Source organism: Rhodotorula paludigena (genome assembly GCF_050403205.1).
Source record: "Rhodotorula paludigena JCM10292 DNA, Rt_paludigena_JCM10292v1_ctg6, whole genome shotgun sequence".
NCBI classification, from domain to species: domain Eukaryota; kingdom Fungi; phylum Basidiomycota; class Microbotryomycetes; order Sporidiobolales; family Sporidiobolaceae; genus Rhodotorula; species Rhodotorula paludigena.
In genome coordinates, this window is record NW_027481452.1 from 137168 (window position 1) to 164779 (window position 27612).

The following is a 27612-nucleotide window of genomic DNA, read 5'->3' on the forward strand; positions in this document are numbered from 1 at the left end:
CAACGAAGAAGCGAGGGACTGCAGGAGAGATGCTGGGGAAGAAGGAACTGGACCGGAGCTTGGAGGCCATCGTGATGACAGACAGTCGCAGAGAGGGCACATCGGACTAGTTGAGATAGCGACGGCAGGTGGGAGCGCTACGTGTGAGTGCAGGAATGTCAGTCGCAATTCCGACCTGCTGAAAAGGGCGTATACGCACCCGCAGAGACAGGGAATCTTGTTGTCCTCCTCGATCGGGAAGTGGTAGTCTGCGATGATACAGGGTAAGATATCTCCAGCAACGGACATGACCTGAGTATTCGTGACGTGGGAAGCGGGACGCACCGTAGGTGACCTCCTCGCCGGGCTCGATGTTGGACTTGGCGTAGATAACGATCTTCTTGACGCCGTTGATCGTGATGATACGAGCAGTGCAATTGGGCGCACACGAATGGTTGATGAGGCGACTGCGAGACGATGAATTCCGGATAAGCGGGGACGCGAGATGATGCGGAATGGGTGGATGCGCACCCAAGGTTGCCCTTCTTCGTCGCGTCCACGACGAGGTCCTCGTCGACACGGAAGAGGTACGAGCTACCGATACCCTGCCGCTCGTACGCCTTCTCGCGCCGGTCGGCGACCTGCTGCCGGATGAGCTCGCCGACGTACTCGATGACCATGTCTCCGATGGGAATGTGCCTGCGCGTGCGCAAGGGCGTGAGCAGCTGCACCGAGACCAGCAGGAAGACACTGCACGCACTCGAGAGCGAAGAGCCCGTAGCCTTCGATGCCGGACCGGGAGAAGGTGAGCTGCTTTTTGCGCGTCTTGAGCTGGTTGAACTTGAGCACGTCCGTGTCGGTCGCCGTGACCTTCTTGTGCAGCTCCATGCCGCGCACGAGGCCACGAGTGTTGGCGCGAGCGAGACGGGACACGGCGACGCTTGATGCGGCGGCGTTGCCCGCCGACGCAGTCGCTTCCGCCGCCTTGGCCTGCTTGGTTGCCGGGCGATTCGCCATCTTCTCCTCGATCGTGATCGTGTAGAAGCCCTCGGTGCGGGCCGAGCCTGTCGAGTGCTTCGGCGCCTCGTCGTCGGATGGCGGCGGGGTCGGATGCAGGTCCTGGCCCACCTGCAAGCGTTCGAGCGCGAGCTTGAGGTAGAACAGGTCCTCCTCGTCGGCGGCAAGGCCAGCCTCGAACGGGTCAGACGTCGCGACGCGCATGCGCCGCGCCGACTTGACCGGCTTCTTCGGTCGAGGGGCCTTCTTCGCCGCGGGCTTCGCCTCCTCCTCGCGATCTGAAGCGCCGTGCAGAGATGGCGAGACCGCCCTCACTGCGGCCAAGTCCTCATCGACCTGCATCGCGTCGCTGGCTGCAGCTCGTGTCGCCTTGTCGCGCTTGTCGATCGCTTTGTCGACCCCGGATGCGACAGCGTCGTCGGGCGACGGCGACATGACAATGTCCGCGACGTCGACCGACGCCTTCTCGGCGGGGCGGACAACCTTGTCTTCGTCCTCGCTGCTCGTGTAGTCGTGTGTCGCACGCTGACGCTTTGCAGCGGCCGTCTTGTCCTTCTTGCGCGCTGCCGCCGCCTTCCTGGCCCGCTCGCGCTCCGCGCGCTCGTCGTCGCTGTCCTCGTCCTCGCTCGCCGACAGCACGCGAGGAAGAGGCTTCTTCTGCTTGGGAGCACTCTTCTTCAATCGCGCGGGCGTGCCTTCGTCATCGCTCGCGCCTGCCGCAAAGCTGGGCGATTCGGATGGCGCCTCGGACGAGAGCCGACTTGCGCCGGTCGCAGCACCGCGTCGAGGCGGCTTTTGCTCGTCTGACCGGTTTGCCTGCGCTGGCTTGCGCTTGGCGAACGATAAGGACGAGAGGCTCTTGACAGGCGGAATGGTAACGCTGACCGCAGGCGTCTCGATAGGCTCGGCTTTGACGGTAGGCTCTGCACTCGCAGACGTGGGTGCGCCGGCGCGGTCCCACTTTGTGAGGTGGTCCTGGATTTTGCCGCGAACGATGCGCGCCGTGATGTCGTTGCGGAAAGCCTCGAGGAGCTCGTTCACGACGAGGTCCTTGGCCTCCTCGACAAGCTCGTCGTTCGTCCAGCCCGACTCCTTTCGCACCTTGGGCGGGCGGGCAAGCTTCTGCAGGATCGCTTCGAGCTGGCTGCCAGGTGCGGGCGCGGGGCCCGGGCGCGACAACCCTGCCGGCGCAGACCTGGTCGTTCCGACGCTGGCTGCGCTCGACGACGGTGTCGGCAGCTTCGAGGCGGGCGGGCAGAGCGTGAGGTCCAGCGCGGCGCCGGCAAATTTGCGGCCGTTCAATGTGTCGTAGGCCTTCTTGGCGGAATCGTCGTCCTGGAAGGTCACGTACCAGCCATCGGCGTCGGCGTAGGACTGCGAGCAAGCGGATCAGCACTGCGCTTTCACTGTGCAAGGAACAGGCAAACGCACATGGTCGATGTTGAAATGGCGGAAGTGGTGTTCGAGGTCTTCGCCGTTCGGCACGGCCATCTTGCCGCCCTGACCGAGTCGATGCCGCCCGAACGGCTCGCGCTCGATGCAGATGTACGACTTGCCGTTGGCGGCGAGCTTCTCGAGCAGGACCTTCTTGCTCGCCTGCCATGCGATGGCACCGCGTGGTGCGATGCCGCGTGGAAGGATATGGCGAAGGGTGGCCTTGCCCGGCGAGTGGTGGAAGTAGAGCGTATCCCGCGCGTCGACCGTATCGCTGTCGTCGCCTGACCCGTCATCGTCATCGCTGCCGCTCGACTCGCCCCCGTCTTTGGCGCTATCGGCCGCTCCTCTGCGGTTCTGCGCCGCAGCCTCCTCGTCGCTCGACATCTCCATGTCCTCCTCGCCGTCACCGGGGTTCTTGCGCGTCCCCGGCTTGGCCGGCAAGCCCGCTGCCCTGTGCTGCTCGGCGAGGCGCCGCTTGGCAGCCTCGACGGCCTCGGAGATCGCACTAGCCATGCTCTTGCTCTTGCCCGGAGCCCTCGGTCCGCCGTTCCCGACGCGCGGCTCGCCCCGCGAGCGGTCGCGCGACGCAAAGCGGTCGTCGTCGCGGCGCGAGGACAAGCGTCGCTCTTCGCGGTCGCGCTCGCGCCGCGTGAGCAGCTGGGTCGTCGACGGCCGAGGCGGGAGTGGAGGGATGGGCATGGACGGTACCGAGATGCGCGATGCGGAGGGCGGAGCGCCGCGCACGGGGAGGGGAGGGACGGGGATGGAGGGAAGCGAGATGTGCGTCGCAGTAGCGGCGGCGGCGCTCTGAGCGGGTGCCGACGATGAGGACGAAGGGGTTCCGCCCGGACGCAGCGGGCGCGGACCCGTCGGCGTGCCGTAGCGGGCTACGGACGGAGACCGGGAATCGGCTGCGGCGTCGGACTGAGGCGGAAGCGGATTGCGAGAAGGGGGAGGCGGGGGTGGGACGGACGGAGGCGGAGGCTTGGCAGGAAGAGAAGCGGGAGCGGCAATGCTGGAGAGAGAAGAGGACGGGCGCGCAGCACTCGTCGACTGAGGCGGCGGGGGTCGGGGCTTGGGCTTCGGCGGATGTCGCCGCTCGAGCTCCGCCTTGACCGCCGCCCTGCACAGCTCACCCTTGCCGTCCAGCACAACCTTGACGCCCTCTTCAGCTCGCAGCATCGCCATGCCGACCTTGGCGCCGTTGCCCTTTTGCACTGCCTCGCGGGCCGAGTTGCCGCCGTCCTGCGCCTCGTGCTTTTGCCGCTTGCGCTCATATCGGTCGCGCGTTTCCCGATCGGGGTGCAGCTCGCGCGGGACGTCGTCGACATACTTGATCCAGCAAATGCCGAGGCTTCCGCCAGTCGCCGGGTCGTACTTGACGTCTTGGGTCTCGATGCGTCCGAAAGAGCCGAAGTGCGCAGTGAGCGCGCCTGAAGGAGTGGTTGAAGGGAAACCGGTGACCAGGATGGCGCAAGGAGGAGCGAGTGGAGGAGGACCTGTCGAGTGCTTGTCGTACTGCGCAAGAGGCCCTGTTGTCAGCGTGAGAGTACTAGCGCACGAGTCAAAAAGGTTGACGTACCGTCCACGACACAACAGCTACCTTCTTCCACAACGGCCTCTTCGACGCTGCCAGCCCCTTCTTGTACGCGGCTTTGTCCGCCGTGCGCGGATCCTTGCCGGCGTCCTGCACTCCCTCGCCATCGTACCGCATCGTCGGCTTCTTGCTCTTCTTGATCACGCTGTTGTCGAACGCAGGGTCGTACGTGACGCGGTAGTCCCGTGTCTTGAGCGGCTTGTAGAAGAACATGTCGGCGGGATCGAGGGGAGGCGGAGGCGGACGTGTCGAAGGCGGTGGCGGAGGGAGAGTCGAAGGCGGTGGAGGGGGAGGAAGACTGGGAGGAGCGCGAGAGAGCGATGGCGAGGCGGAGGGCCCAACATCGAGCGCGCGCTTCTTCGGAGACCCGCCGTTGGCAAGGGCTGCGATCTTGTCGCTCCCTGTCGAGGTGATGGAGGACCGCCTGACATCGCGACTTGACGCTGATGGGAGGTCACGCGAGGAGCGGTACGAGTCCCGGTCTCGGTCGTAGCCGTCCACTATGCGCGAGGTCGACGAGGGATATGCAGAAGACGACGAAGAAGGCTCGGCGTGGCGGTGCGAGCGGGGAGAAGGCGAACGTCGGCGCGAAGGAGGGTCGCGGCCGTACGGCGACGGGGAGCGCCGGCGAGACGAGCTCGGCGAGTGCTGGCGATGGCGCTCGTAGTATCTGTCGTCGTCGTAGCTGCCCCTGTGGCCTGAAGCAGCTAGATACGCGCGAGTCCCGAGAAGTCAACATTGGGCCGGACAGGACGAAGATCACAGGCGAGGGCGGCGGGAACAGCACAGAGCGCGTCAGTGAAAGTGCTGAGAGGTTCAAAGAGGTCTCCTTGAGGCTAGGCTGGCACTCACAGCCGTGTCCGGACTCTCTGCGGTCGTAGTACGAGTCTCGCGGCGGCGAACGAGCACGCGAGTAGCCCGCGTCGCGCGAGCTGCGCGAGCCGCGGTAGTAGTCCGACGCGTCTGCCGTGCTGCCCCTCGGCGGGCTCCTGTCGCGGTAGCTCCCGCTGCCGTGGCCGGACGGGTCCCGCCGCATGCTGCTGCTGCTGCTCCCGCGACCGTACTCGTCGTCGCGCGCCATTGCGCGGTCGAGAGCGCGTCTGCTCGAGCTTTGCTGCGCTTCTAGGTCTCGAGCAGAGCTCGCAGCACCGGCACGTGTAGACAGCGGCGGCAGCGAGGTTGGGACGAACTGAGCCGGCGATTCTCTGCTCCGGACGTCTTCCACTCGCTCCGCTAGCGAGTCTGTCGAGCAGAGCATTCGGCGGCTTACTACTGTGCGCGTCGAGCTAGCACAGTCGCGCCTCCTTCCAACTGCCGAACCCGACTCTCCGCCGACTTGCGACATGCAGTCGACGACTCGAACCGATTCGGCAGCGTGGGCCGCTTGCGTGAGGCGCGTGCTCGCTGCAGCAAGCTCCTGTGCAGTGACTGGCGCGCTTGGCGTGACACAAGCGCGCTGGTTGCCATCCCCTTCGCGGCTCGCTTCGAACTGCATACACGCAGCCTTACCTGCTGGCCATCGACCCCAGCAGGCCAGTGCTCTGGTCGTGTCGGATCGCTGTGGACGCTTGATTGCGCTGTCGCTCTCGGGTGAACGCTTGTTCGCGGTTTGCTGCCACCGCATAGCCGCAACTTTCCCTGCTCGAATCCTACGTTGCCAGCCCTAGCCTCGCAGGACGCCATTCTACAGGCAAAATGCGCACTCGACCCATACGCGCAGCGAGAGCGCTCCAGTCAACGCCTCACCAGCTCAGTGCTGGTCACTCGCTAACGGCTTGCTCACAGCGCATCCCTGCGTCTGCCGCATCGCGCAAGCTAACAAGTTGGGGGAGCATTTGAAGCATTGACGCTGTACTGGTTCTTCCGCACACGGGCGGGGATGCTTTGCAGTAGAGACTCCGCACGGTCTGCCACAAGTCTGCCATGATGAAGAGGCGGAACTGTACCTACCTGACACCGAGACACGCAGCCCTGTAATGACTACTAGCCGCTTAGCGTATGCTTACGGTGGCGGCACCGCAGCAAGCAGAAACGCGAGGCGCCGCAGTCGACGTCGCCGGCGACTTTGGGAAAGCGGGGACCCTCTCTTCCGCTCAGCCGCGACGAAATCTCTCGCTCTTTTCTCGCTGCCGGAGCTACGATGGGCTGGTTCAGGAGCTCGTCCCGCTCGAGTTCCTCCACGAGCGACTCGCTATCGCTTGCACCGTCCGACCCTGCTTCATCTGCGACGTCGGCATCTCAGTGCGTCTCGCTCTCGCCGTGCAGCTCGCGTCAAAGCCGCTGACGAGTCGAGTGCACCCCAGAGCTTCGTCTTCGACTGGCAAGGTCAAGGCGTCGGACCTGCGCTTCCCGCAGAACAGCGCCTCGCCCAACTCCCGCATCGTCTCCATCCCGCCCGAAACCGCCGCCTCGCCAAACGGGCGCGCCCAGTCGGTCATCTCGGCCACCGAGTTGAACGGCGCAGCAGCAGCAGACGCAGCCGTCCCGACCCGCCCCAGGAGCTTGCGCAGGTCGAGCAGCTCCTCGGTCTCGGGAGGAGTGGGGCGCGAACCGCTGCCTGCGGCGAGCGGGCCGAGCGCAGCGGGAACAGCGACAAAGGCAGGCGCAATTGCTGCGGGCGTCGCTGCTGCGGGCGTCGCTGCAGCGACGGAGGACAGTGGCGATGCCGCCTCGTCCGACGACGACGATGACTTCGAGGATGCAGACGACGGACCCGCAACTGCCTCTGACGGCGACAGCGCCGAGGTGCGCAAACCTGGCAAGAGCAAGGCCGCGCGCATGGCAGTCGCCAAAATGGACGAAGACGTCCAGCTGCGGCCTAAGTGCGGCAAGAAGCTCAGCGAGTTGACGGCGCAGGATGTCGCGCTCACCGAAGCCGACATCAAAGAGGACATTTCGGTCATCTGGAAGGCCATGTGCGTGCATTGCGCCTGGCGTCCGCATCGAGAGCCCTTTGTTGACCGCTTCGCTTGACATGCAGGCACCTCTTCATGTCCTCAAGGATGATTGAAGCAGAAGATATCTGCCTTTCCGCCTGCGATCACCGACTGTACTACTCGGTCGGATACTCGCTCATCCAAGCGATCAAGTCGCTGGCGACGTTTGAGCCCGAGGACCTCGAGGCGGCGATCCAGTGCTGCCGCGACTCGATTCACATCGCCAACTTGTCGCGCAAGAAGGACCTTGGCATCTTGGAGCGCGTCGGGAGCATCGCCAAGGGCTCCGCGTCTGTGCATGGAATCAAGAGCATGACGCTTGTGCAGCGACATGCCGAGCTGGTCTTTGCGGAATGCACACTGCTCAAGGTGCGTCCTTCCTGTAAGGGGTAATATTCCACCGTGCTGATTGAAAATCGCTCCAACAGGCTGTTCTTGGCATCATCTACTCGGGCGACTTCCTGTCTTTCCTCAAGGAGGCGCTCAACATGCGCAACGCCTATGCCATCTACCGCACGCTCGCCAAGTACATCGAGCAGACCGACGCTGAGTACACCGATGGCGAAGAGGACCCGGCAATCGACCAGGACTTCCGCTCGGGCGTGCGACTCGGCAACGGCATGATCTCATTGATTCTCTCGTTGCTTCCGAGCACGGTGCTCAAGATCATGGACGTCTTTGGCTTCACCGGCGACCGCGACTGGGCCCTCGCTACGCTCATGAAGGCCGGAGGGTGGACGGCCGGTGTGAAGGACTCGTCGCTGGATCCGGAGCAGGAGGGCATTCGGAGACCAAGTGCGTTGCTTCCTGTTTGAGCCTCGCACACCTCAGCACGGTCTCGACTCACGCGCTACCTGCTACAGTCTGTGATATGGTATTGCTCATGCATCACCTCGTCATTGCCAATTATCTGCCGTGAGTCTTGTTTCAGCCCTTCGCGTTCTTTTTCTGGACATTCGGCTCATCCTCGCGTCTGCAGTGTTGGCGGCGTCGACATCCCGACAGCAGCGAACATCCTGCACTACGAACTCGACCGGTATCCCGGCGGGTACATTGCCTTTGCTATTCCGCTCTTTCAATGATCGCTCACACCGCTTCCTTGGGCAGCATCTTCTTCCTCTACTTCGCTGGTCGGCTGCACTCGACTGAGACGTTGCTCGAGGACGCGATCAAGTCGTTCCGGTCGGCGATCCAGGCGCAGCGCGAGTACATCCAGCTCGGGCACATCTGCTACTGGGACCTCGGGCTCGTCTCGCTCGCGCAGGCGAGTTGGATGAAAGGGTACGAGTGCTTCAACATCCTCGACAAGGAGTCGAACTGGTCCAAGGCGATCTATGCCTACGCCAAGGCGACGACGCAGTACGAGGAGGGACTCGAGGTCGACAAGGTCAACTCGACCATGGCGCAGGTGCCCGACCTCATGCAGCGCATTGCGGGCAAGTCGATCCCGCTCGAGAAGTTTGTCGCGCGCCGCGCACGCAAGTTCGTCGCGCAAGGGAACCGCCTCACCCTTCCCGGTATCGAACTTGCCTACGTCCTCAACTGCCTCGGCCTCAGCCCGCGCTTCATCCTTTTCGAAGAGCACCTCAACCAGGTGTCGCAGGTCCTCGCCGAGCTCCACGCCGTCAAGGAGCCGGAGAAGTACGGGAAGAACGGCGACGAGTTCTGGGACGGTGCGTTGATAAGGCTCTGCACGCTGGTCAGCGGGCTCCAAGCTGACCTTCTGCGTGACTCAGACTACTGCCTCGCACACCTCTTGCGCGGCATCATTCTCCGCTTCATCGCCCACCCCGAACCGCACGTCGTCCCTCGCCCGAAGAAGTCGCCCATCCCGCAAGATGAGGCGGACGAGCAGGCGCTCATCTCGTTCAAGTGCGCCGTCAGGGTTTCGCGCTCTCTCAAGTGCGCACTGACATGAAGTTTGTCCGCAGCAATGTCCTCAAACACGGCAAGGACATTCAGCACGACCACCACCTCGTCTGGTTCGCCCGTATGTCCTTTTCTTCCTTTGGTACCAGGCTCGGTCTGACCGCTTGGCGTACTAGACTACGAGCTCGGCCGGCTGTACCACGCGCGCGAAGAGTGGGCCAAGGCGCGCGAGCAGTACGAGCTCGTCATGAGCGGCAAGGGGCTCGAGGTCAGCACCAAGAAGGGCAAGGGCAAAGTCAGCCTGCAGGTCCGTCTCATCCTCGCCGAATGAGCGCTGATTGCGGCGAACGCAAGCGCTGACGGTGCTTGACGCAGAACATGGCCGTGCTGCGCAGTAATGCCGGCTTGCAGCTTCTCAAGGAGAAGGGTCACTAGAAATGGCCTCATCCCGCTCTATCACGTCGTGTCCTTCTGCACTCTTCTGTCCGTACAGTGGTCCTCTCTTTGATGCTTGTATTCCTCCACGATATGGCACTGCACCATCCGTCCGCACTTCACCTTTCGTTTTTACGAGTCTCGCTGCAATACCTGTCTGTTGTCCCGCCAAGTAATGCGAAGGAGACGTGTCGTGAGATGGTATAGTCAAGACAAAGGACAGGACGACAGGCTACAAGGAAGAAGGCACACAAGTCCCGCTGAAACGTCACTCGCTTCTCTCGGCATCAGCTCCTCCCGTGCCATGTCCTGCAAGCTGCACCGTCCTCCGCCTCCCCATCCCTTCCCTCCTCGCAGCCGTCGGAGCGCCCGGGAAGACGTCCTCCACACCGGGCGAGTTCCAGTTCGAGCTGCCCAACTCGAAGTGAAGGGTCGGCAGCTCTGTGCTGACTTCGCCCTGCAACGGCGCGGCAGCTGTCGAAGGGCGCCGCACGGAGCGATGACAGATTGGGCAGAAGGCCACGCGGGTGAACCAGCGCGAGAGGCAGTGCGCGTGAACTGCAATTCGAAGCGCAGTCAGTAACGGAGAGGGCACAGCAGCACATTTTTGAGTGACGTACAGCTATGCGAGCACGGGAGCGTGCACTGCGAGCGATAGCCGAACGGGCGAGGGAAACCAGGCGAGGCGGGAGGGAGGCGATAGGCGGGGTCGAGCGATGCGGTTCCTTCGAAGCAGATGCTGCAGGTCCACTCGTCCGACTCATGGCTGCCATCATGTTGCTTCACGCCCTCTAGAGGCGGGAAAGCCTGGGCGATGGTTTCGACCGCGTCGAGCTCGTCACGGAAGTCGTCCATCCTGCAGCCGGACGCATCGAGGGAGAGCACGAGGAGGAAGAGGAGAACGAGGGTCGAGAGGCGGAACCACCCGTGCGAGGGGGAGCGGGCGAGCAGCGTCTGCACCAGCTGTGCGAGCGTGAGGAAGTCGGAACCGAGATTGACGACGAGAGTCGAGATGAAGGTCGAGGTGGGGATGTGAAAGCCCGAACGCCGCCACGGCTGCATCACACGGAATGCGGGCGCTGGCATGGAGGCTCGGACGAGGTTGAGAGAAACCAATAGCGGCATGAGAGCGCCGAAGGAAACGATGAGCAGACGAATAAGCTGGACAGACGTTGTCATCAGAAAGTCAGCCGAGTATGTCGTCGACCTTTTCCTCGACGATCTCAGCGCACCTCGAGCACGACCACGTTCCGCAACGGCCTCCATCCCTTCGAGCCTGCAGCGGGCGCACCAAGTCCTGTCGCGAGCCTGACCTTGACGCCCACCATTTCCCGCCCCAGCGCGACGTTCCACCCCTGTGCGCCTGCGCCCTGCCAGAGCGCCGCCCCGCCGAACGCACATCCCGAGCCGGAGACAGCAAGGCACAAGAGCGCCGCAATGCCGCAACGACGCCAAGCGCAGGCCGCGCGCCAGCGCATGCGCGAGAGGCGCTTTGCGAGCGACGTTGGGTGCCTAGGCGCGGGAAACGAAGCGGATCCGAACGGTGGCGGAAGCGGGTCGGCGAGGAGAGAGCGTGTGATCGAGTCGCCCGCATTGTAGACAAGGAGTTGGGCAAGGTAGAGGAGGTGCAGGAGGAAGAAGGTGTAGGTGAACGGAGTCAGGCGCGGGAGGGGTTCCGTCGTCGGACAGACGGGACCAGCGTAGAAAGCCTTCTTCGTCTTGCCAGCGGGATTGCCGACTCCTTCGTCGAGCGAGACGAGCCCGTTGCGCTCCGCCTCGTCGCTGTCCGCCTCCTTCGCACGCTCGACCCGGTTCGCTCGCGATTCTTGCGGCGGCGGGTCCGACAAAGCAGGTGTGACGGTCCAACCTGTCGAGGTGTTGGAATCGCGCCTCGTCGAACCTTTGACGGGCATATTGCTGCTTGATACCGAGTGGTGTGAGCTAGACGACGTCGAGTCGGCCTTTGACGCATGGGTGTCGGTGAGCGCATCGGCCCCCGCCTCGATGTTCCCGCTCGAGTCGTCTCGTAGTATAGTCGGACCGGGCGGCAGGCTGCCCTGCTCCGAGGAAGCGGGAAGAGACGGAGCAGTCGGGAAGAGCGAGGCGGTGCAGGTCGACTCTTCGGGGACAACGAGGCTGTCCTTCCCCGACGGCCAGCGAGTCGGCGTCTTGGGTGAGAAGGCGAACAGCAGGCAGCAGAAGACGAGCTGTTGCTGGTAGCGTTGCGCCGCTGTGCGAGTCGCCTGTACGCCCGAGCGGTGACAACGAGCAGTGGTCAGCTCGAGGCGTTCCGACGAGATCGATGGTGAGCTCAAGAAGAGCGCAGTAGCATCTCGCGTCGCCCACACGGGCCCATCGGCAGTGAGAGCAGCTCCATCGCCTTTCCCCCACCTCGAGGCGAACGGACCGAGCGATGACAGGATTGCGCACCTCGCGGCTCAGCCTGGGTAGGCGCATCGCGCTCAGTAATCCGGTAGCTACCGCCTCTGGGCTACAGCGAAGCAATCGAGCGAGGTGGACGCGCCGATACGGGAGCAAGTCGCGACTTGCCGCTCCTCTCTTACTGCTCGCCTCACCGCGATACATTGCTGCGAGCGGGCGCGCAATCCGACCGTGCCAGAGTCTAGCTCGATCCGAGAGTCCTTTACAGCGTTTCGGGCTTATCCGAGGCAGTCTCGGCTTCCGGACGATGCTCCCCATCTGGACGGCCATCGGTCGTGAATCAGGAATAGCACTGCTTTGTTTCGCTACAGGGTACTTCGTGTACACAATGTGTCAAGCTGGCAAACCGCCTTCAGTACGCCATGTCCTCGGCGGTTTTGCTCCCGCCCTCCACGCCGGCCTCGTGCGCGAGTTCCTTGTCGCCGCCAAAGCCTGTGGGTGGTGCGTCCTCCATCAGCTCGACGTCCCTAGCACGAATGAGTACGAGAGAGAAAGAGAAAATGGGACGCACCGTGCTCGCTCGAGACGCGCTTGTCCGGCTGGCCGTCCTTACGGAGCCCGTCGTGCTCGGTCGGGCGGTAGACGGCCTCCTCGCCCTTGCGCTCGGCGTCCTCGGTGAGCTCGTTCGACGCCTTCGACATGGTGTACTCGATGTTGGACTGCCGGGCGGGCGACGAGGGAGGGGCAGAGGCGAGCGAGAGAGGGGTATGTGGGGGTCAGCATGAAGCGCATGACGGGAGCAGGCAAAGCAGGCGAGAGCGGCGCACCATGATGGTTGTGTGTGCAAAACTTGGCGGTCTGCAAAGTGATGAAAGGAAGGAGAAGGAGAGCCGCGCTCAGCGCCAAGTCGGCGAGTCCGTCCTGCGTCACCGCGCTCTACGTCGGATCGGTCGAGGCGCAGGCGATGAGGTGGAAGCGTTTCAAGCGGTTTTCGCGTGCACAGGGGGCGCGCGTCAATCAACACCGACGATTCGGGCAGTTTCCAACTTGCGCGAGCGGGAAAGAACGCAGAGCAGGACAGTCGCACGGTCGTGAGAATCCTGACCAGGAGGACGTCTTGCGCTCGACAAGTCGCGCGAGCTCGCTCTCGTCCCGGACAGCTGGCGGGAACGTGGACGCACTGCATATGCTCTACTGCATGTGATATGCATCCCTAAGTGCGAGAAGCAGCGCGAGACGGAAGAGATGACCGCATGCTGCTCGCTTTTCACACTACACTGCCTCGCTCTCGATTCACCAGGACACTCTCGCACGCAAGGACGCGACAGATTGACAGGCGCCCGCCCCGTAGGACGGGCGCTGGCATTGCCGACCCCCCTAGCCACCCGCCTCAGGGGGCATGAACCGGCTACAACAACGACGAAAGACCGCAGAGACCCCTTGGAACTGGCAAAGTCGGGGGGTTTAGACCGACTCGAGGACCTGGGGCTCGACGAACTCCGTGCGCTGGACCTGGAGAGAGAGAAGGGAGGGTGAGCCTTTGGTGCACGGACGCGAGGGGACGGCAACCGAGTTTACCTTCGCACCAACCTCCGCCTCGGTCGACGCGCTGTGGAGCTCCATGAGCTTCGAGACGTCGAACTTGGGCTGCTTCATGAGCTTGACCTGCGAGCGGGGAGGCCGGAAGTCAGCGGGGTGTCCCGGCGATGACGACACCGGGGTCCACGAGACGCACCTTGCGGACGTAGACGTTCTGGAGGGGGTAGATGCCCTGCGACGCCTTCTCAATCTCGCGGCCGATGACCTCGGGGATGAGCTTCTGGACGAGCTGCTTGAGGTCGCAGCTCGACGCCTCGCGCTGGATGACCTCGAACATCTTCCTCCGGATCTCGCGGATCTGCGCCGACTGGGCGTAGGTCGTCTTCTTGACCTGGTTCGGGCGGCGCTTGGTGAAGCCGATGGTGAAGATGCGGACGAGGTAGCCGTCGGTCGTCTTGACGTCGAGCTGGGCCTCGATGAGCGTCTGCCACTTGCGGACGAGCGAGCGGAGCTTGTCCGAGGTAAAGTCCATGCCGTGGAAGTTGGTCAGGCAGTTCTTGCCCTGGACCTCGTCGACGCGGAGCTGGACCTTGCGGAACGTGTTCTCGTCGTCCTTGTTGAGGTCGCCGAGCGACAGCTCAAAGATGCGGCCCTTGAGGTAGTCGTTGGCGTTCTTGAGACCCGACGAGCGGTTGACGAGGGTCTTGCCAACGTTGCGCGTCTCGAACATGGACGGCGCCTTGAGGTCGTACCAGTCCTTGCGGGTGAAGGGGTCGACCACCCGCTTCTTGATGCCCTTCTTTCCCTTCGAAAGACGCTTGTTCTTACCGACGGCTGTGTACGGGGGATGCGCGAGCGAGATTGTCAGCTCGACTGGTCCGAGGCGAAGGGGTGCGCCCACACCGGTGCTCGTCCGCGCGCCCTGCTGCCCGCGCCTGCCCGCCCTCTGCACTCCTGTGCTGCTCACGAGCACGCCCCCGAGGCCAGCCAAGCGCGGCGCAAGCGCTAGCCAGCTCGCGTGCGGCGGCGTGCTCCCCTGCGCGGTCCCCCCCTCACATCGCCCCGGCTCGACGCCACGTCGTGCGGGCGCGAGCCTTGCGCGAGCAGCCTCGTAACTGTTCGTCCAGTCGGCTAGGGGTGCAGGGCGGGGGCAGCGAGTGGCGAGGCGGGCGGGGCGGGGTGCGAGTGCGAGGATTTTTGGTGCGGGAGCTCGAGTCGGGCTCGCTCTGTGCGTCGAGTTTGCGGGCAGGGCGCGGGCGCGGGCGGCGGCGGGCAGGGTGGGAGGGAAAGAGACTTGCCCATGGCTGCAGGTAGGAGCGGGCGTGAAGACGCGGCGAGGGTGCGAAGAGCAAAGGCCGACTTGGCCGCGAGCGCGCGACTTCGGGGCGAGCTTTGCCCCGCTCGCTCGCCGCGCCCCTTGTCGCCGCCCTTCCTCCTCTTTCTCGCGCCCAGTCCGGGCACCAAGCGACACCTGGCTTCCACACCCTTCGACGCACCCGCCTGCTCGCGTTTCAAGCGCCCGCTTACGAGGATTGCATCCTCGACGGCTTGCTCGCCCTTCCGCCTGCCCACAAAGCTGTACATGCACGGACATTCAGGGCTCCCGTTACTTGAGTGCAGGCATACAAACTGCTCGCTCCCTTTCAGCTCACCGCTCCGCTGCCGAGCGCCTGCTCGCCCTCGCCACCAGCAGGAGCTTTGCACAGGGCTGTGCTGCGTGTCTTCGGCCTGCGAGTCAATCTCGTGCCGTGGTGCACTTGCTGATCGCGGTAGCGCCCCTCTCGCCGCATTGCTGGCCTACCAGCATCGCTATCACCGCCAGTGCCTCGCGGTGCTCCCGCCTCGACTGCTCCTGCAACTAGACCAGTGTCCACCCTGCAGATCCTGCTGTGTCTTCTGTGCATACCGGAGTTGCTGTCCTGCTTGGTTGCCACTCTGTCGCCTGGCGTAAGCTATACTGGGCGCCCTCTGCTGCCGGACACCAATTTCCCTTGCCCCACCTCCCACCCATCCGAACCAGAAGTGGGGATCCAGAGGGCTTCTGCTACGCTCCTCTCCCGCTCTCCTCTCCATTCGACCACGACCTTGGACGAATGATGTCCGCTGCTGCATCGACTGACCGCGCCCCGCCTACCAAAGAGATCCGGACCCTCGGCTACATCGGTGTGCCACCCCTCCTTTCCAGTCGACTTGCAGCCGCGCCAGCCCCGCGCCCACATCTGACTCGCATCTCACCCAGGCCTCGGAAACGCCGGTCACTTCCTTGCCAAGCACCTCGCGACGCACTTATCCGCGCCCGCGCCCCTCTCGCGCATCCTCGTGCGCGACCTCTCCTCCGAGCGCGAGGCGCAGTTCGTGCGCGAGGTCAACGCGCTCGAGGGCGTGCATGCCGCCGCTGAGAGGGGCACGCGGGAGAACTGGGGCGAGTGCGACGTCGTCGTGACGATGCTCCCGCATGGCGATGCCGTGCGGGAGGTGCTGCTCGGGAAGGAGGGCATCGCCCCGCTCCTCAAGCCGGGTGAGTGCCTTCTGCTTCGTGAAGGCGGGCCGCATGACTGAGCGAGCTGCACGGCGGCGACGCAGGCACGGTCCTGATCGACACGTCGAGCGCCGACCCGTTCAACACGGTCAAGATGGAGGAAGAGCTCCGCTCGCAGTATGGGCTCTCCCTCGTCGACAGCGCCGTCACACAAGAGCGAGACCGCGCCATCGGCGACGGTGCGCCCTTCCTGCGCGTCCCCGTCCGACCGTCGTGCTGACGGAATATCGAGCGCAGGCGAAGTCACCTTCCTCGTCGGAGGGCAGGACGAGGCGGTCGAGGCGGCCATGCCCGTGCTCAAGTGCACGAGCAAGTACGTGTTCCGCATGGGCGGGCCCGGAAAGGGTCACATTGCCAAGACGCTGTGCGTTTCCGCACCTCTCTTTGTCCCTGCTGAAGCCCGGCTATAGGCCAGGGGTTCTGACGAGCACTGAGTTCACAGCAACAACTATGTCTCCGCTGCTGCCGTGCGCATCTGGCGCTGCCGCCATCTCCGGAGTTGCCCGCTCATCCTCGCTTCCTCGCAGATCTGCGCCCTTCTCGACGCCTATGTGCTCGGCGCGAAGGCCGGCGTCGACCCACTCACGCTGACTGTGTGTTCCTCTCAGTCTCTCCGGCTCGTCCCCCATCCGCCCGCTGATCGACCGGGTCGAGCGCAGCACGCCTTCAACGTCGGGACTGCGCAAACCTTTTCTTCGCGCTACAGCATGACGCGCGACGGCCTCTCGGGCTCGCACGACTCGGGCTACAACCTCGCGCTCCTCGTCAAGGACCTGCGCATCAACGAGCGCGTGTTCGACGCCGTCCTCGGCGGCGGAGGCTCGGGCGGTGGTGGGGAGGGCGCGCAGGACGGGTACCCGGCGCATGTGCGGAGGCGCTTTGAGCGCGCGCTCGAGGCGCTGGGAGGAGACGCTGGGGCGTGCCACACCAAGGCGCTCAGGGCGTGGGAGGAGGAGGCTGGGGTCGAGGTGCCCAAGTATGAGGACGTGTGGGCGGGCAAGCTGGGCAACTGAGGCAGGCGCTTGACCATGTTCAAGCTGATGTAGGGGCACGTTCCATCTTTTCTGTGCGTTCCAGCCCTGCTGTAGCGAGACGTGAGTGGGTAACGACAGCCTTCTCAATCTCGCCAAGATCTCGCACTTCTCGCCCTCGCTTTCCCCGCTCGAGATAGGGTCGCTGTCTATGTGGCTGCATCACTTGCAATGGATACTGAACAAGATCTAGCCCGCTGGAAGCTCCTGGTGTTTGCGTTATCCGCTTCCTCCGTCGAGCGCGCAATCCAGCATTCGGAACGCACGGTGAAGACGGCGCGAAGGAGGAAGCGACGCGCTGGCAGCTTTTGCTCGCAAGCAAGCGCAAGAGCAGGAATGAGCAAGCAGCGGAGAGACCGAGCCGCGACGAGAGCGAGAAGCCAGCGCTTCACCCGCAAAACGGTCAAAGAACTTGGTGGAACTGCAGCTGGCACAGTGACATACAGACTTGCATTACCGACAGACGACCGAGCAAGGTCCAGCGGGAAGATTGAGCGTCGCACACGCCGACTGCCCTCACGACTCGGCAGCCGCCTGCTTGCCCGCCGCAACGTGCCCAAGCGAGGTTGCTGCGCGCCTCATAACGATGTCAGTCCTCGCCTCGGGACGCACGGCAGCAAGCACGACGGGTCATTAAAGGGCGAGGGTGTGGCTGGCGGAGGAAAGGAAAACGCAGGCAGGCGCACCCGAGTCGAGGAACTCGATGCAGTGCACGATGTCGGTCGTGCCCGGCGCGAACGTGAGCCAGAAGCATCCCTCGAGAGTGACGGCGTCGCCGTTCTTCATGTGGCCCTGTTGACGACAGGGACACGAGCAGGGTGAGCAAGCCGGGCCGGCGGACGGGCAAGGGACGGAGAGGAACGAGCCTTGAGCGTGATACGCGCGGCGAGCGTGTCGTCGCCCTGGACGACCTGGTGAATGTCGAAGCTCTGATCGTGCGTGCCGAGCGGCAGAAGTGCGAAATCAGCAACGGCCGTCATGCGGGCAAGCACCGGCGCGAAAGCCCGACTGAACGCACCTCGAGCGTCCGCCCGATGCGCTCGGGCAAGCTGCGGAAGAATGCGAGCCAATGCAGCGCCGAGATGCCCCCGTCCTCGGGGTAGTCGGGGATCACGCGCGACAGCGACACGGGCATGAACTGCCAGGTCGCATTCGGCGCGACGTGCGGCGGGAGCGACGAGAGGTCACCGGCTTGGAGCCAGTCGGACCACGAGGTGAAGGCGGCGAGGCGGGCGGCTTGCATGGTCAAAGGAGGGCGAGGTGGGGATTCGGGTTCTGGGAGAGGTGGCGAGGGAGGGAAAGGACGGACGGCGAAAGCGGGCGGGAGCGACGCGGCTGCTCGGGGACATAGCCGGCGCGGTGCGGCGAGACGGCATGTCCGCGACTACGAGAGGAGAAACCGGAGACGAGGCCGGCGAGTCCGACGGAGGGCCCCAGCGGCGAAAAGAGGAGACACCGAGAAGCAGCGGCGAAAGCGGGGGCGCAAGCAAAGCGCGAGGTGCACCGCACGGAGAGAACGCGAAGAGAATGCGCACTGTTGTACACTGCCGGACGCGCCTGTGCGCCAACCTACACACACGGGAAGAGAGGAAAAGGCCCACACGGTACAGCACAACGAGGAGTCTAGACGGGATAACAAGGGCGTGGAAACCAGGAATGGTAGGCGCGATGGAAGATGGCGACAGTCGCTTAGCGCCGGCGTTGGGGCTTGCAACCCATGCGCTTCTCTGCAAGTGGCGGAGGGAGGGGAAGAAAGTCAGTCACAGTCAGCGCGCGAAAGACTGGCAAGGGGCGCTGCGACGCACTCTCTCCCGCAGCGCGGAAGTGCGTCTTGGGCGTCTGCTTGACGGTGAAGCCCTTGGACGAGCGGTACGACTCGCGGCGCGACATGCGCGGGCCCGAGGTCGACACCTTGGCCTTGGGCTCGTCGCCGCCGGCCTGCGCGCCCGACGTCGAGGCCGTGCCGTCGACTTCCATGCCTGTCAATGTGCTCCCGGAAAGTCAGTCGGGCGTGCGTGACCGTGGGACGCCTCGTGGGCCGGCAGCACCGCCTCGCTGTGAGGACGGTTGTCCGCCGGGCCCCTGCACCGAGAGAAGCGCGCCGCACCGCCGTCTGCCTTGCTGTCTGCTGCCGCCGTCTGCTCGCCGTCCTCGCTGACGGTCTCGTAGCCCTCCTGTTTCCGCTCCCACTCCTCCTTGTCGGTGAGGGCGCGGGGCTTGAGCGAGCTGGCCTTGAGCTGTGCGCTCATGCGCTGCATGCGGAGGTCCTGAGCGATCTTGTAGGCGGACCTGCGGGGTTGTGCGGGCTCGTGAGCGGGTGCGAGGAGTGGGGGGAGGCGACGGGGGAGAGCGCACTTGTCGTCGTCGCGCTTCTTTGCGCGGAATGCGCGGTTGTGCTTTGACCTGAGCGACTTTGCCATGGCTCTGGTTCGTGGGAGAGAGAGAGAGGGCGAGGGCGGCAGAGGCGGAGCGAGGCGGTGCTCGGCAGCTCGTCCAAGCTCTCGCGCGATCGCGTCGACTTGGGCTCGCTCTCTCTACCGGCTGGCTACCTGCCAAGTACTCGAGAAGTACACCATGCCAAAGACCCGCACCCAGCCCACACCCGCAAAGCCACAGGCCAAGGGCAAGGCCAAGGGCAAGCAGCCCGCCCGCCCCGCCCCGTCCCCCAGGGCCCAGCTCACAAAGGCAAAGGCCACCCCGCTCCCGCGTGAGAGCTCCCCCGACCACGTCGACAATGCACCCTCGACCGCAGACGAGCTCGACGACGACGAGGAGGACCTTGAGGACGACGACGAGGACGTCCTCATGCTCGGAGACGACGGCGAGGAGGGCCCGCTCAGCGGCGAGGACGACAGCGACGACAACGAGGACGACGATGAGGAGGAGGACGACGTCACACCCGAAGCACTCGAGCGCATGATGGAGGTGCGCACTCGCACTCCTAGCCCGTCTTCCGCTTCCCTCGCGATTGACCTTGTCACCTTTCCGCAGCTGCTGGGCGAGGTCGACGCTGCAGAACTCGGTCTGATCGACGGCGAAGAGGAGGAGGAGGGCTCGGACGAGGACGATGAGGAAGACGACGAGGAAGAGGACGAGGAGCTCGAGGCGGAGGAGGCGGCGCTCAGGCCCTACGAGGAGCTCGAGGGCGCCGACGAGGCCGACGTCGTCCCCGTTGAGCAGACCACGACCAACGACAAGGTACGCCTGCCCTTCGCCCTGCTCCGGTTCGAGACCGCCGGACTGACCCTGGCTGCTTCCGCGCAGGTCGCGCTCGAGCGCGTGCTCGCGACGTTCAAGACGGACGCCGGCTTCTTCGACACGCTCACCCTGACCAACCCTACGCCGCTCAACATTCCCGACGCCAACAACGACCTCGAACGCGAGCTCGAGTTGTGCGTTTCTCGCCTGCATCCGTCCATTCCCGCTCTGTCCGTACTGACCTCCCTCTCTCGCCCTCGTGACAGCTACAAGCAGTCGCTGTGGGCCGCGATGCACGCCGAGAAGCTCTTCTCGCAAGCCGACCTCCCGTTCCACCGCCCGTCCGACTACTTTGCCGAGATGGTCAAGACGGACGCGCACATGGCCAAAATCCGCCAGGCGCTCCTCGACGAGCAGGCCGGCATCAAGGCGAGCGAGGATGCGCGCAAGCTCCGCGACGCGAAAAAGTTTGGCAAAAAGGTCCAGGTCGAGCGCCTGCGCGAGCGCGAGCGCGAGAAGAAGGCCGTCGGCGACAAGCTCGACAGCCTCAAGAAGAGTGCGTTGCGCTTCCTGCCCCTCTCCTTCGCTTTTCTCAAACTGACGCTGTCGCCCCTCGTCTCCTTCAGAGCGCAAGTCGGGCGACGCGACCTTTGGCGGCGAAGACTTTGACATTGCGCTCGAGGACGCGCTCGCGTCTTCGTCGGGCGCGGCGGGCAGCAAGAAGCGCAAGCTCAACGAGTCGGAGCGCCCCGGCCGCGCGCGCAACGGCCTCTCGCGCAACGCGCGCGACAAAAAGTACGGCTTTGGCGGGTCGGGCGGGCGCCGCGCCAAGCAGAACAACGACCGCGAGGACGGCGGCGGGTTTGGCGGCGGCGGTGCGGTTGGAGGGCGTGGCGGCGGAGGGCGCGGGCGCGGCGGTGGGAGGGGCGGGAGGGGAGGCGCGAGGGGCGGGGGAGGGAGGGGCGGCGCGGCGAAGAACCGCCCGGGGAAGAGCCGGAGGCAGCAGTAGTGCCTCGCGGTGCCATGTGCAACCTCTTGTCCCCTCGTCCGTTCGCTCTCGTGAGCGAGATGGTCCTGCGCGCTTCGCTGGTCCTGTGCACGAAACTCTGCACTCGCTTCGGGCCATTCAGGCAGTGGCCGTTCCTCATCCGCTCCGCGCACTGTGCTTTGCACCTGCTCGCCGAGTGTAGTGTGCATCAGGCCAGATTCCATCGGGAGGGAGAAAGGATGGCAGTGGAAGGCTGAGAAGGTCGCGTCGGTCGCAGGCGAGCAAGCAGGCGAGACAATTTCGACGTGCCAGTGCCTACTGCTGGCAAAGGGCGGCAAGCGCTCACGAACTGCGTAGATGTAAAAGACATTCACCTCAAAATGCGCCGTTAGGCCGGGCGTAAGCCTTGGCAGAGCCATTATGACTCGTCCTCAGGGACGCCGAGTTGCAGCCGCGTTTGAGCGGGCGCAGCGCTTCTCCAGGCTGTCAAGCCCAGTGTGGTCGGGTCTGTCGTCAAGGACGTTGCAGATGATGATCGAGGGTGGGAGAGGCGGCAGCACAACTAGCCGGAAGGGAAACCAATAGGTGGGAAGCGACGACGCAAGCAGAAGCCGCACCCCGACTGCAGCCGAGCGCGAAAAAGCAAAGAAAGATGAGCATCCACAAACCTGACACACTCTCTCCTCGTGCGCGACGACGACGACCGAAGAAGAGCGAACAAGCCGGCGCGTCTCTTCGTTGCTGGCCGCCTTCACTTCGCCTTTCCAAATGCCACCGTCCCCTCGGTCCAGTCAACCCTCCCGATCCCGAGCGCCGTTCCCGTCGCACATAGCGGCGCGCGGTTCAGCGCAGGGTGCCATGCGCCCGCCGTCACGGCTTGCTCGAGCGGCCAGGCCGACGTCGACGTCTCGGTCGCGGACGACACTGCCGCGGCGGGCTTGCTCTTGCCGTACGGATTGCCTGGGTCGAGCGCTTGGCGAAACTGCAAGCAAGCGATTGACATCAGCACTTGCGCGTCGGAGTAGTCCGGCTCGCAGAAGCGTCGGGGCTGAAGCGAGCGCACGCACCTCGACGTCCAGGTTGTCCCACATGCGCACCTCGCCCGTCTCGCGCTCGTACTCGAGGCGGAAGAGCTTGTGGCAGAAGTGACCACGCACGCGACGCTTGCGCATCGAGCGGATGCCCGACATGAACATCGCCGAGCCATCGGACGAGGTCGAGAGGACGAAGGGGTGGTGGGTAGAGCAGGCGACGGACTGAACAGCAGGACAGACGCCGGGTGAGCATGCAGTTTGGGAGCTCGCAGAGCTGTCAGACCTGTTACGACGTACCCAGATGTGGCCACGGTGGACGCCGATCCTGCTCTCGTTGCCCAGGTAGGTGGGCTTGAGCCCAAGTCCCTTGGCGCGGTCCTCCTGATCGTGCGAGTACGCGAGACCAGTCGCCGGCAAGAAGTCGACCGTGCAGAACGGACCTGCAGCAAAGAGCTGTGTCAGCGTTTCGATCGCTAAGCGAAAGTCTACGAGGCGAACCGCGGTCGTGAGCGAGGACAGTACAATTGCCGCTCGGGTCGCGCAGGTCGCTCAAGATCGTGCTGCCGTCATAGCCGGCGGAGAGGAGACCGGTCGGTGGGGCATCGAAATCGTGCTGCTCGCGGTCCAAGAGCGAGGGCGGCGGCGTAGCGACAAAGACGAGCGCCCTGATCAGACCAGCGTGGGCGGGATAGTAGTGCGTTGGGCGCAGAGGGCGCTCTGCATGTCATGAAGGGCGTCAGGTCCAATCGCTAGTGCGACGCTCAAAACATGGCCACGGACCCGGCGCTTTGCCGGCGCGCAGCGCAGCACCGACCCGCCAGACGGCGATGTAGCCTACATATCACAATCCTGATCAGTCGCGCTCTTGAGTCAAAGCGAGACGAGCTGTGCGTACCGTTCATGCAGCCTACCGCCAGCACCTCGTGGCTGCCCCACGCCACCGAGAAGCAGGTGGTATCGGGCAGACGGAGGCGCAGAGCAGGCGAGATTGTGACTGTAGATCGCAACACCACGGATCAGCATTGCTGCATCATTGATAACGCGAAGTGCCGTGGACGCAGAACGCGACGCACTGTAGGCAGGCTCTTCACTGTCAGCCGCCAGCCCAGCCCGCTCGCGAGCGTCTTCGGGGCACGGTACGACAAAGACGCCGACGCTCCCGTCCGCGAATGCGGCCGCGACAATCCCGAGCTTGTCCCTCGAGTCGGCCGCTATTCCCTCGTCGCCTTCGACATCCATCGCGTCCTCCTTCTGCTTTCCCTTGCCCTTGCCCTTGCCCTTGCCCTTGCCCTTGCCCTTGCCCTTGCCCTTGCCCGGCTTTGCCGACGCGTCTCCACCGCTCGGCTCGCTTGCATCCGCGGTCCCGCCCGTCCCGCCCATCGGGCACCACTCGAGCGAACTCGCGTCGCCCATCCCGTCCGGCAGGCACAGCACCATTTCGAGGCGCATGCGCTCCTGCGCGTCCTCGGCCGTCTGGGGCGAGAATTCGGTCGCGCTCGAGGCCGGAACGGACCAGAGCTGGAGGGCGCTGCGGGGTGGCGAGGAGGAAGAGGAGGAGGGGACGTGGCGGAGCGGAGCCTCGGGGTCGGAAGAGGTCGCGACGAGCAAGTACTCTGATTGAGTGAAGTGAGCGAGGTCAGCATGAAGCGTGTTTGAGACAGTCGAGGCGAGCGCACCCTTGTCGGCAGGTCCGTCGGGACGTGGCGCCCACTTAACACTCGAGATGGGTCCGCCGGCGTTGAAAATGTGGCCCGGCTTACGGTGGACGACTTCATCTGCAGCAACTGAGCGTCAGCACCTGCTGAGTATGCAAGGAGACAGTGCGAAGGGAACGAACCAAGTCGCTTCGTCTCGAGCCTCGCGAGCTCGAGCACCTCCTCTCCCGTATCGACGCCCTTCGCAAGCACCTTCCCGACCCGGAGACGCACGCTCCCAGAACCACTCGCCGCGGAGTCCTGCATCTGCGTGTCCGACGGACCCGCGACCGCCGCACCGAATTCAGGCGGCGGAACGGGAAGTTCGTCTGCGAGCGGACCAGGGGTGCCCGGCGCAGGCGAGTCGGCGGCGCTGTCTGCGCCAGCGGGAGCTTCGCCGTTCGGCCCTGCTAGCGGAACAGAGGGCGCGAAGAGGGGAGCCGGACGGTTGCTGTAGACTTGGGTCGGAAGGTAGGCGGCGCGGTCACTGCGAGGAGAGCGGTCAGTTGGCAAGTGTGTGTACTGAGCAAAGACAAATGACGTACCCTTCGGGTACCATACCCATCTCGGGCGCCTTGACCTCGTCGTACCAGCCGCCCCACCGCGGGCGCTCGCGGATGCTGTCCCCCTCCCGTTCGTAGCGGCCGGGAAGCCAACCAAAGTCCCACGCTTCGTCCTTCTCCACTCCAAAGGGGCTACCGGTCCAGGTCTCGAGCAGGCCGTGGACCTGGTCGTCCGTGAGAACGAGCGGGTCGGCAGCCTCTCCCGCCGCGAAAGACCGCGCCTTGCCCTTGCCGCCAGCATCTGCCAGTCGACGTGCCGGCGTCAAACTCGCGAGCGGTCCAACGTAGCTGTGCTGCGAGCCGAGGGCGGTGTACGGGTGCTTGGCGGGTACGGTCGCCCGCGGCGGGAGAGCGCCCGCATCGCCCCTGCGCGTGGCGGTCGCCCCGGCCGTGACGACGACAGCGTGCTGCGGCTCTGTGGCGGCGTTTATGCCGCGCCCTCCCGTCCGGCCGCCGCCTCTGCGCCCGCCGCGCCCCCTGCCTCGTCCGCCGCGACCAGGACCGGGCGACCCGCCGACGATGGACCCGCTGAGGCCGCTCGCGCCGCTGACTGACCCGCCTGAGCCGAGGTCGTCGTCATCGTCGTCGAGCGCTGCGCTGTCGTCGTCGTCGTCGTCGTCGTCGGACGCAGCCGCGTCGGCCCCACTGCCCTTGCCGTCCTGCTTGTCCGGAAGCTCAAACTCGGAGCCGGACGAGTCTTCGGGGATGTAGACGGGCTTGCGCTTGCGCTTTTTGGGCTTGGGCGCGCCGTCTGCGGCCTGGGCAGGCGTGTCGGAATCGGAAGATGAGCCGGAGGACGAGAGCTGGAGCGGCTGCAGGAGGTGCGCGTAGCTCGTCGAGGCTGCGCTGCGTCGAGGTCGAGGAGGCATCCTGCCCGCTCTGCCGCGCTCTCCAGCGAAAGCAGCGAGATGTCAAAGCGAGAGCCGTTGTTTGTCGGCGCGACGAAGCGATAGACTTCATCTCCAGGACTCGCCGCCAGACTCTGCTGGACAGCCTTCGGATCCTTGTACTGGTCTCCTGAGAGCAACGAGAGCTCGAGAGACGCTTGCCTTACTGCTTGATGCGCTCTCACTCCTCGTCGCTTCTCGCTTTGGACGCTGCTACATCGCTCTAAATCCGCTACTGGCTGTACACGCGTGTCCCCTGAACCCACACGGCCTTGCGGTCGACCTCGCTCCCGTTCGACCACCACTTCTCGACCTTCTCCTCGGTCGTAACGCGCCTCCCCTCGCCGCCCTCCTCCTCCTCGAGGTCGAACCAGTCGACGCGGCTCGCCGGCCCGCCGACCTCGATCCACTGCGCGTCGAACGCGGCGCCGACGTCGAGCGTCCCGACGCGGCGCGCGTCGCGGTCGAGCCCGAGCGCCTGCGCGCCGCCGAGCGTCGCGAGGTAGATCGCCTCCTTCCACGAAATCGCGAGGCTCTTCTCCTCCCCCTCCTCCTCTTCCTTCCCGCCGACGCGCACCTCTGCGCGCCTCCCCTCGCGCAACCTCGAGACGCCAACCGCCCAGCGCATGTTCTCGTCGAGCCCGACGCGGTACCCGCCCGAGATGTCGGACCCGAGCCCGACGCGCACGCCTGCATCCCACGCCTCGCGCAGCGGGAGCTGCCGCTCGGCGCTGAAGTATACGTTCGAGAGCGGACAGTGCGCGATCGAGGTGCCCGTTCGGGAGAGGAGAGCGAGGTCCGGCGCGGAGGAGTGCGTGCAGTGCGCCATGAGGGAGCGGTCGTGCAGGAGGCCGAGCTGGGGTGTGCAACGTGTCAGTCTCGTGCGAGTGGATAGGGCGGAGTGGATCGAGGCGGAGAGAGACTGGCAAACGGAAGCACACCTCGTCAAGAACCTCGACGTCGCTCTTGCCGCCGAGCATCTCGCGACAGACAGTGACCATCCCCTCGCTCTCGCACATGTGCGACTGGACGCGCGTGCCCGTCTCCCGCGCCAGGTCGGCCAAGCCTCGGAGCAGCTCGAGGCTGCACGTCGGGACGAAGCGCGGCGTGATGACGGGCTCGACGAGGGGCTGCGGTGCAGGGTCGAGCACGCGCATGCGCTCGATGAAGGTGCGCGTCGCGGAGAGGGACGAGGAGGTCGTCTCGACGTAGGTCGGGATCGAGTGCTGGTCCATCGCGACTTTGCCGATTTGGCCGCGAATGCCAGCATCGAGGAAGGCTTGTGCGAGAACGAGGCTGTGATGAGGGGGAGAGTAAGCTTCGGGGCAAAATTCTGCGTCGTGGCGAACGGAGCGGCAACGGAGCGACGCACTTTGCTTCGACGGAAATGGTGCCAAACACGCTCGCAGCGGTGGTCCCGTTCTGCAACAAGCGCTGCACCAACCGAGCGTAAACGCGCTTGCCCAGCCCGTTCGGGTCGCGGTCGATGCGCGACTCGGCTTTGAATGTGTATGCCTCGAGCTGCACTTTCGAGCGTTCAGTGCGGGGACCTCATGCTGAATGGCGGAAGCCGCAACTTGCCCATTCCATCAGTGGCTTGTCGAGCGCCATTCCGGCGTTGATGTACTGCGGCGCATGGACTGTAACGGCAAGATCAGCGAGATGCTACGGGCGACGCGCTGTGTGGCTCGGGTCGAGCCGTCCGCCTCCTTTCTGAGCAAGCGCATGCGCCGCGAATGAACGAGTTCAACGCACTGTGCGTGTCGACAAAGCCTGGCAGCAACCACCCGTCGGCACCTAGCTCGACAAAGCGGTCCTTTGCGACCTCGCCTTTGTCGACGAGGTCCAGCACAGCTGCAGACTCTGCTCCTCCAGCGGGTGCGCTGTGCGCGATGTAACCCTGCTTGTCGACGACTGGGCGGGACGAAGGTCGAGGTCAGCTCTTCGACTCGAAGGGGATGGTCCGCGGGCCGCAGAAGGAAGACGCGCACCGATGAGCTGCTCCTCGCAGATGTCGACGTTGCGCCCGGTGTGCGGCTTAATGACGGTACCGCGAAAGACCCACTGGATGTCGGCGGCGGCCAGCATGGTGTGGAAGAGGGAATGGGCGATAAGGCGGAGAGGAGCAGGGTGAGAGGAGGGAGGCGCGCAACAGCCAGGAGCAGCCCCGGCTCAGCAGGTCAGCACGGCAAGCAGGTGGCTTCGGACTCGGGCGAGATACAGCAGCAGGAGCGGGCGGAAGGCTGCGGGCGGATGAACGCGGAAGTGCGGGGGAGAAGCGAGGCAGCGCAAGCTGAGCGAGCGAGCAGGAGCAAGCGGGGCAGGTGCAGACGATCTAACAAGAAGCATTCAAACAGTCCAGCCCTCTTCCCGGTCGCCTCGGTGCAGCTGAGCCGAGGCGGATCCACTCGACTTGGCGCCGGAGCTGATGAACATGTTGGCCGCCGTCTCTCCCCTCGACTCGCTCCTGCTGCGCTTGAGCAGAGC

The 27612-nt window shown here is 64.8% G+C and overlaps 11 protein-coding genes across 11 annotated transcripts; 3 read left to right on the forward strand and 8 right to left on the reverse strand.

The window, feature by feature from the left end:
* Nucleotides 1-106: 106 nt before the first annotated feature.
* JCM10292_003061 (uncharacterized protein) lies at nt 107-5111 on the reverse strand (the record flags this gene model as incomplete). The annotated part of the gene is made up of 8 exons (XM_076646785.1): nt 107-137; nt 200-248; nt 325-446; nt 511-678; nt 740-2370; nt 2428-3951; nt 4016-4728; nt 4883-5111. The coding sequence occupies 8 exons, from the start codon at nt 5109-5111 to the stop codon at nt 107-109; spliced, it is 4467 nt and encodes a 1488-aa protein (XP_076507546.1).
* Nucleotides 5112-6170: 1059 nt separating this feature from the next.
* On the forward strand, nt 6171-9270 carry JCM10292_003062 (uncharacterized protein; the record flags this gene model as incomplete). Its single annotated transcript, XM_076646786.1, has 11 exons — nt 6171-6271; nt 6334-6945; nt 7011-7335; nt 7395-7761; nt 7830-7881; nt 7946-8014; nt 8074-8639; nt 8703-8838; nt 8898-8956; nt 9012-9142; nt 9211-9270. 11 exons carry the CDS (start codon nt 6171-6173, stop codon nt 9268-9270), a joined length of 2478 nt encoding a protein of 825 aa, XP_076507547.1.
* Nucleotides 9271-9538: 268 nt separating this feature from the next.
* On the reverse strand, nt 9539-11727 carry JCM10292_003063 (uncharacterized protein; the record flags this gene model as incomplete). The annotated part of the gene is made up of 4 exons (XM_076646787.1): nt 9539-9828; nt 9891-10431; nt 10503-11513; nt 11701-11727. The coding sequence occupies 4 exons, from the start codon at nt 11725-11727 to the stop codon at nt 9539-9541; spliced, it is 1869 nt and encodes a 622-aa protein (XP_076507548.1).
* A 337-nt stretch (nt 11728-12064) lies between these two features.
* JCM10292_003064 (uncharacterized protein) lies at nt 12065-12353 on the reverse strand (the record flags this gene model as incomplete). Its single annotated transcript, XM_076646788.1, has 2 exons — nt 12065-12144; nt 12224-12353. The coding sequence occupies 2 exons, from the start codon at nt 12351-12353 to the stop codon at nt 12065-12067; spliced, it is 210 nt and encodes a 69-aa protein (XP_076507549.1).
* A 763-nt stretch (nt 12354-13116) lies between these two features.
* Nucleotides 13117-14775, reverse strand: JCM10292_003065 (eS1 family ribosomal protein; the record flags this gene model as incomplete). The annotated part of the gene is made up of 4 exons (XM_076646789.1): nt 13117-13164; nt 13231-13317; nt 13388-14025; nt 14688-14775. 4 exons carry the CDS (start codon nt 14773-14775, stop codon nt 13117-13119), a joined length of 861 nt encoding a protein of 286 aa, XP_076507550.1.
* Nucleotides 14776-15287: 512 nt separating this feature from the next.
* JCM10292_003066 (NAD(P)-dependent oxidoreductase) lies at nt 15288-16743 on the forward strand (the record flags this gene model as incomplete). Its single annotated transcript, XM_076646790.1, has 6 exons — nt 15288-15354; nt 15431-15709; nt 15775-15909; nt 15968-16094; nt 16173-16323; nt 16390-16743. 6 exons carry the CDS (start codon nt 15288-15290, stop codon nt 16741-16743), a joined length of 1113 nt encoding a protein of 370 aa, XP_076507551.1.
* A 534-nt stretch (nt 16744-17277) lies between these two features.
* Nucleotides 17278-18004, reverse strand: JCM10292_003067 (uncharacterized protein; the record flags this gene model as incomplete). Its single annotated transcript, XM_076646791.1, has 3 exons — nt 17278-17330; nt 17448-17553; nt 17780-18004. 3 exons carry the CDS (start codon nt 18002-18004, stop codon nt 17278-17280), a joined length of 384 nt encoding a protein of 127 aa, XP_076507552.1.
* Nucleotides 18005-18450: 446 nt separating this feature from the next.
* Nucleotides 18451-19181, reverse strand: JCM10292_003068 (uncharacterized protein; the record flags this gene model as incomplete). The annotated part of the gene is made up of 4 exons (XM_076646792.1): nt 18451-18488; nt 18567-18740; nt 18869-19050; nt 19117-19181. The coding sequence occupies 4 exons, from the start codon at nt 19179-19181 to the stop codon at nt 18451-18453; spliced, it is 459 nt and encodes a 152-aa protein (XP_076507553.1).
* Nucleotides 19182-19335: 154 nt separating this feature from the next.
* JCM10292_003069 (EBP2 family rRNA-processing protein) lies at nt 19336-20968 on the forward strand (the record flags this gene model as incomplete). The annotated part of the gene is made up of 5 exons (XM_076646793.1): nt 19336-19686; nt 19753-19959; nt 20026-20153; nt 20226-20515; nt 20586-20968. 5 exons carry the CDS (start codon nt 19336-19338, stop codon nt 20966-20968), a joined length of 1359 nt encoding a protein of 452 aa, XP_076507554.1.
* A 730-nt stretch (nt 20969-21698) lies between these two features.
* Nucleotides 21699-25107, reverse strand: JCM10292_003070 (uncharacterized protein; the record flags this gene model as incomplete). Its single annotated transcript, XM_076646794.1, has 10 exons — nt 21699-21929; nt 22015-22203; nt 22279-22421; nt 22480-22698; nt 22762-22815; nt 22877-22975; nt 23055-23594; nt 23658-23756; nt 23819-24162; nt 24221-25107. 10 exons carry the CDS (start codon nt 25105-25107, stop codon nt 21699-21701), a joined length of 2805 nt encoding a protein of 934 aa, XP_076507555.1.
* Nucleotides 25108-25357: 250 nt separating this feature from the next.
* On the reverse strand, nt 25358-27213 carry JCM10292_003071 (uncharacterized protein; the record flags this gene model as incomplete). The annotated part of the gene is made up of 6 exons (XM_076646795.1): nt 25358-25981; nt 26067-26421; nt 26498-26646; nt 26707-26765; nt 26881-27039; nt 27117-27213. 6 exons carry the CDS (start codon nt 27211-27213, stop codon nt 25358-25360), a joined length of 1443 nt encoding a protein of 480 aa, XP_076507556.1.
* Between the last annotated feature and the right edge of the window lie 399 nt (nt 27214-27612).